At 30.6% G+C, this 7,124-nt stretch overlaps 1 protein-coding gene across 1 annotated transcript; it reads right to left on the bottom strand.

Annotated features, from left to right (window-relative positions):
- Positions 1 to 5,307: 5,307 nt before the first annotated feature.
- Positions 5,308 to 6,896, bottom strand: LOC132736324 (thyrotropin-releasing hormone receptor-like). Its single transcript, XM_060723435.1, has one exon. It carries the CDS (start codon positions 6,602 to 6,604, stop codon positions 5,567 to 5,569), a length of 1,038 nt encoding a protein of 345 aa, XP_060579418.1. The 5' UTR covers positions 6,605 to 6,896; the 3' UTR covers positions 5,308 to 5,566.
- Between the last annotated feature and the right edge of the window lie 228 nt (positions 6,897 to 7,124).

The following is a 7,124-nucleotide window of genomic DNA, read 5'->3' as shown; positions in this document are numbered from 1 at the left end:
AACCTTATTCCAACTGATCATAAAGTTCATTCTGCACGCAATATATTAACAAGTGATAAATGGAACTCGCCATTAAATCAATTAATTAGATTAGTTCAGTATTAATCATGTGATGTTTTTCTCTGATTATTATATTCATGAAGCAAAAATGCGTGAATACGTTGGTTCAAAAGATATTTTGTACAGTAACTATTGTCGTATGTACAACACATACTTAGGTATGACTCGTATAGGTCAAGAAAAGGCAAGGTTAAAAATCATATATCTTTGCCATCACATAATCACGAGTAATCAATTATAAAATGTCATAGTTTGCTTTTGGAGAATATAAAACAAAACGCACAAAACACACAAAAAACCAACAAAACAAAGCAAACACAAAATCGAACACAAAACAACATTACATGTTGATATTATGTTTAAAAACTTTTATTTGTCGAGAAATACTCGGAAAATATACCATCTCATCAGTTTATTTCAATGTATTTAATGTAATATAAACATCTCCTAAATGACAATATTATGCGACCACTATTTGTAAAGCTATTACACAAAGATAGTTATCTACCAGTCAGGAAACGGTTATTATATTAACACATCTTAAAATATGTTTGTTTTAGCAGTTTTAACTAACAACGACAATATTTAGGGTATGTGTCGACACTCCAATTTTACTAGTCAAGAAAGACCACAAATGTTCGATAACGTATAAATAAAAGAGTACGTACGTTAAATTTCTTAGTTTAACTTTTGTTTTGCTGATTCTTTTTTCATCCCACAGTATGAAATATAAAAAAACAGAGACTGACCGACATATTTTTGTTGTTGTGTTTTTTTACCAAAATGGTGCAAGGCAAATTGTCGAAGTCCTCATACTCGTACACGAACATGTTTCAAATTTTCGTTTGATTTCTTTATTTGTCCAGACCAAAATTTTTATATATCATAGGCTAAGTAAAATTTATAGTTTATGTATGTGTCATGGTAAAGTAATCAGCATATCTTGAATAACAAGTTAAACTGCTACAACTTCCCAGATAGAAATGTAGAAAAAATAAGAACTTTAAAACTTTGATAACAAACTAATTAGGCAGGTATCAGTCAGAGAATTAAAATGACTCTACATAATTAAGACAAACCTTATGGGAAATTAATGGAACAAACAAAGAACGCCATTTCATATAAATGCAATCTGTTATTATGAAATAAAGATATAAAAATATATATTAAAAAGATAGTTTACCATTCATTAAGCAATTTATCAGTCACTTGAAATCCCTATTTCCTGTGACGTAATTGTCGAGAAAAAGGATTCTTTAAAGTAATTTAAGGATGATAAATTTCAGGCTTCATAGAATTTTTCAAAAAAGGAAATGTTACTTTATACAAAAATAATGTTGTTATATAATAGTGTTGTTATTTTGTAGTTGTGACATTTTGCAAGGAAATTAAATCATGGTATAGCATTAAAGCACATACCGTAATATTAGCATAAGATAACTCTAAGTTACGTCAGAGAAGGGCGAGCTTATATTTGGTTGCCATTGGAAGTTATGTGTCAACCCCTTCATCCTTTACTGCCAAACGCTTTTATTACAGCACATGCCTGCTCGACATACAAGCCGTGTTCTCATTTACAGGTTATTAACTGTTTAAAACAGTTATATTTGCTAAGTAATGGAATGGGTAGATATATGTTTTGTGAATAACGCAACGTTTAGCATGTATGGTCACTTGATATGAACAAAAAAGTCAGTGATACCCTCAAATTGTGTTTAGTATTTTAACTCCTTTACTGACAGAATAATTGATTTATAATGATGTGACATTATTCCTTTGGTAATTAGACTTTTCCAGATCATGCAAACATACAGTTCCCTCTTATACACATAATGTAAATGAAAAAGTAAAGGCTTTGAACAAAAATATATTAAAATTGAACATTATTGTTTTTTTTCTTTGTATAGATTCTCTAATTATTTCCCAAGTACACCCATTATGATATAAACATTACATTTTAGGTCAATTTATATGACAGAATAGCTTTCACTGAGAGTTTATTCTGCACGCAACATATTAACAAGTGTTGAATGACACACGCCATCAAATCAATTAATTATATTTAAAGAGGTTCATGCGGTGTTTTTCTCTGATTATTATATTCATTCGCAAGATTTTTCATTTAGCAAAAATACATGAATACCTTCGTTCAAAAGATATTTTGATAAAGTAAATGTTGTCGTATATGCAACATACACTTGGTATGGCTCTTGTAGATCAAGAAAATGCGAGATATAAATCATTTATCTTCAACATCACATAATCACGAGTAATTAATTATAAAATGCCATATTGTATTATATGCTTTTTGACAAGTAAAAATAAACACCCCCCCCCCAAAAAAAAAAAAATCGTAAGAAAATATACCGTCTCATCAGTTGATGTCAATGTATTTAATGAATTTTAACATCTAAATGACAATATTATGCGACCACTATTTGTGAAGCTATAAAACAAAGATAGTTATCTTCTTGCCAGGAAACGGTCATTACAACATCAACAAATTAAAAAAAACAAAAACACACACACACACAAACAAAACAACAACAAAATGGAGACTGACCGACATATTTTCATTTGTTGTGCTTTACATCTTTACACGAAAATTGTGCCAGGCAAATTGTCGAAGTCCTTATACACGATCATGAACAGGTTTCAAATTCACATTTATTTGATTTTCTTTATATATTCGGATATATCATAGGCTATGTCAGTTTTATAGTTCATGCATGTGTCATGGCAAAGTTATTAACATATCTAAAATAACTAATTGAACTGATAAAAATGTAGAAAAAATTTACAACTTTAAAGCTTTGATAACAAACTAATTAGAAAGGTAAAAGTTAGAGAATAAAATCTACTCTGCTTAATTAAGACAAACCCTTTGGGAAATTTTTGGAACAAAGAATGCCGTTCCATACGAATTAAAATCTGTTATTATGAAACTAAGACATAAAAATATGTTTTGCCTTCCATGATGATAAGTAGATACTTTACAATTCATTTAGCAATTTATGAGTCACTCAAAAGTCCTTATTTCCTGTGAAATAGTTGTCGAGAAAAAAAAACATGTAGTTCATTAACAGAAATTAAAGATGGTCAAAATATAACTAGGCTTCACTGAATATGACAAAAAAGGAAATGTTACGTCATACAAATATAGTGTTGTTTTATATTAGTGTTGTTACAAAATGTTATTTTGAGGTTCCGTTACTCTTTGCAAATCTTTCTCCAGCTTAATTGACGTCATGGCATAGCATTGAAGTACATAATGGAATATCAACATTAATTCTGATATAAAATAGCACAAATTTATGTCTGAGAAGAACAAGCTTATGGTAGTCTTTTGGCCGTTGTGCGTCGGATTCAAAACCCGTACATCCTTTACAACACAAAGCTATCAATACACCACATGCCTGCTCGACATACAAGCCATGTTCTCATATCCGAGTGTCTTAACTATTAAATACTATAAAACAATAAAACATGTGATATAAATGAATCATTTATCATGCAAAATGATGTCATTAACATATTATTATATACAGATTTTTCTTGTGTTTAATTACAAACATATAAATAATATTACTGAAATGATAAAATAAATTCTAACGCTTATAAGGAGGAATGGCCCAATTTTTCATAAAATGGGATATGTATGGGCAACACTTTTAATTACTTATCAACTGATTATATTGTAATGTTCTAACAAGACTTTCGACCAAGACCTTTAGCTGATAATAAATGACAAACATTTGATATTCATATGAATGCGTTTACTTAAATAGAAATAGTGCTGTCTTTGTGATGTAAATGCATAAATGTCAACATATCAAACATTTTCAACCTTCATTGACAAACATTTTCCACTTGAATTTACATATAAAATATGTTATCACGCTATTCATTTGTTTGGCTTATAGAAGCATTTTACAGAAGGACGGATGATTCCGGATACTTCGAATTGAAAAGTTTTTTGAATAAGGCACAGTGGCGGAGAATGGAAAAGAGGAGGTTGTCAATAACTGTTACAATAACCCATTTAATAACAGAAGTGATAAAAAGTCAAACATGATACGGGGATTAAAGGGGCAAGGTTAGGGTGTTAGAGAAAGAAGTTAGAGAGCAAATTGTTTGTTTGTGCCCATTCATTGGTTTGCATGTTCGTGATCATTCTAAATTGTTTTACCTGTTATTATACATGGAGACGAAAAATTACATCAATGAAAAATCCATATCCATATACCATTATCGATGAATTTAAAATTAAAAAGTAAGACACAATTGATGTAGTTTAAACTTAGCATATACATTGACAAAGAAGCGAGGGGAAAGGACTGTTTAGATATATGTTAAGGTATGACATGACTGAAAATGGCTTTAACTCTATTTTTATTGTTTATGAAATAATAATCATACTTTTATGTGACATATGAGATAAACATTCGAACTTAAGCTAATATTTGTCTTTTGGCAATATTTATGAAAAAAAATCATTTTTATAACTTGAACACAAACATTTTAACATGTAGCCAATAAAAAAACTTTGATATGTGTTGTATTTCAACGACATCTAGAAACCGCATTCATTTATTATCAGACCTCTCAAAAAATTTAAGATTGACGCTCGATCCTGTATAAATTAACTATTCGGTTAGTATGTGCCCAAGAAAAGTCCATAAATGTATCATTAAAGCTTTCATGAAGATTCTTTTTTCATGGTTATCTCTAAATATGTCAATCCTTTTTTTAGATTATTATACATTCGTTGTTTCAATGGATGTATCATACATATAACAGTATGTTAACGTATTGGAATTCAATATATTTATCCAACAAACCGTCAGAGATATTAATACACAATTTCCCACAGTATCAAACAATTAAGATATATTATTTGTCTAGATAACGTAATAAATAATGTGTTCAAAAATTACTTTAATATGAATATGATGAAATATAACAGTGTATCAAACGTTCATTTACATAAGACGGAATGCACAATCCATTTTAAAACAACAAATAAAACACATAACGATTTGAATGTAAATAAATTACAAATTGTAATGAAAACTGCAAACGACAAGTAATTTGATAAAACAGGGAAGTTATCTATGAACATTCTAATAAATTTCATCATTTTCTCTTGTCAAAAGTTTCATTGCTTACACTTGAAGTTCGTTGTATTGTCTATATAAGTTTTTAATAAATTTGCATCATAAAGAATATAATATTTATAATCACCAACCAGATACGAATGTTTTGTTCTAATGAATAAATATAAGCTAGTAACATTGCATAATTTGTTCTTAATGGTCAAAAGGAATGCTTAAGTCATGCCTTTTTTTGGTGAATTTCTGTACCTTGACAGTAAAGAATCAGGATTGAAAAGAACCAAACTTATCTTGAATATCTTTTAAAGGAAAACCAGTTTTTGAAATATGGAAAACAATAAATATCCATGATAGTTATAAATAAACAGTTGACTGATTGTTAAAAGATTTCGTTATGAAACTACCCTACTAACTGATCTTGTCAGTGTACCTTGATGAGGTGCCACTTGTACCTGTCTTCTTTTACAAGATATAACTTTGCGAACCTCGCTCCGAAATTTCGAACCACTCAGAAAATAAAGCACAAAATTGACTGAGTGATTGGAGTACATCAACAAATTTGCAAGAGCATTACTGAGAAACATTGTAGCCAGTCGTTGTTCAGATGCACCCTGTATCCAATATGGTTCTCCAATAGGATAAACAACAATTGGTGTAATGCAAATAATAAACAATGCACTAACGAGCATAAGTAAAACAGTCAAACTGGAGGTTTTGTTTCGTTGTGTTGCAGTGGTTGATGGAACATTTGTTGATGGAACGACAGCACGACGACTTCGACGGTGACTATCCAATACTTTAAATATAATCATCATATTACCAATTAGAAGAAACAACATTGGGATGAGGTAAAAGACACACAAGTCAATCCAAGTCCATGAATAACTGATGAAATGCGTGTAATTATCTTCCATTGGAACGCACCTCTCAATGATTGTGTGGTTTCCATTGTATTTATCACCATACCCGAAAAGGTAGTGACTATTTAAAAGGCAGAGGGTCAGAAATATAGCGGCAACAGCAATGGATGCATTTCTTTGTTTGCAGAACACGCGGCGAGTATGCGGCAAAAAAGTGCTTATAATTCGTTCAAGTGTAACACAAATAAGCATCCATGAAGAAAATTGTGTGACGACATAAACTACAAACCAATGTATCCTACATCCAGTTACCGTCAGATCTTCTCTAATATCAACTTTAAACGTGTATTTAACCCATTGTCGAACTAAACCTGTGATAAGAGCAAGAATATCTGATATAGCCAAAGTTACAAGAAACGTCGAAGTTGCTGAATTCCTCAGATGTTTTTGTAGTAATATTATGATAGTTAAAACATTGCCAGTTATTCCAAATACTATGAGGAAAGGTGGAACATATCTCCAAAGTGAAAGCGCTGCTTTATATTGAATATAGTCTTCCAGGTTCATCATAAAGTCTGTTAGCCAGATAACGTGGCAGTGAAAGATATAGTCTGTCTCTCTGTAAAAATCCAATATATTCTGAAATTATATAATAAATGTAGATAAAAGAAAGGAAGAGATTTTAGTGATAATGTGATGAGAGAAAGGCTGCATCTAACACTTTTTTTCGATTTTATTAAGATTGTTTGTTTGTTTGTTTCATTTTACGCCTTTTCCCAACAGTATTTCAGTCATATAGGCGGGTAGTTTCCTGGAGAGTTACACCAGTACTAGACTACCTTCCTCCGTGCTAAACCACCAAAGCATCCCCGGGAATCGAACCCACGCCAGAGAGGTAACTGGATTAGAAGTCATCGACTCTAACCCCTCGACCACGGAGGCGGTTGATTGTATTAAGAAACAGAACAAAAGTTATAACAATGTTCTAGTAAAACAATTACGCATTTATAATAAAGATAAGACTTAAACATATCTAAGATAAAATTTTCCTTGTACACGGTATAATATTCCAATCATAATCTCATGTTTA

Source organism: Ruditapes philippinarum, unplaced genomic scaffold (genome assembly GCF_026571515.1).
Source record: "Ruditapes philippinarum isolate M1 unplaced genomic scaffold, ASM2657151v2 ctg2998_1_1_1_1, whole genome shotgun sequence".
Classification (NCBI taxonomy): Eukaryota; Metazoa; Mollusca; class Bivalvia; order Venerida; family Veneridae; genus Ruditapes; species Ruditapes philippinarum.
This window is presented reverse-complemented; position numbering and strand designations above follow the sequence as displayed.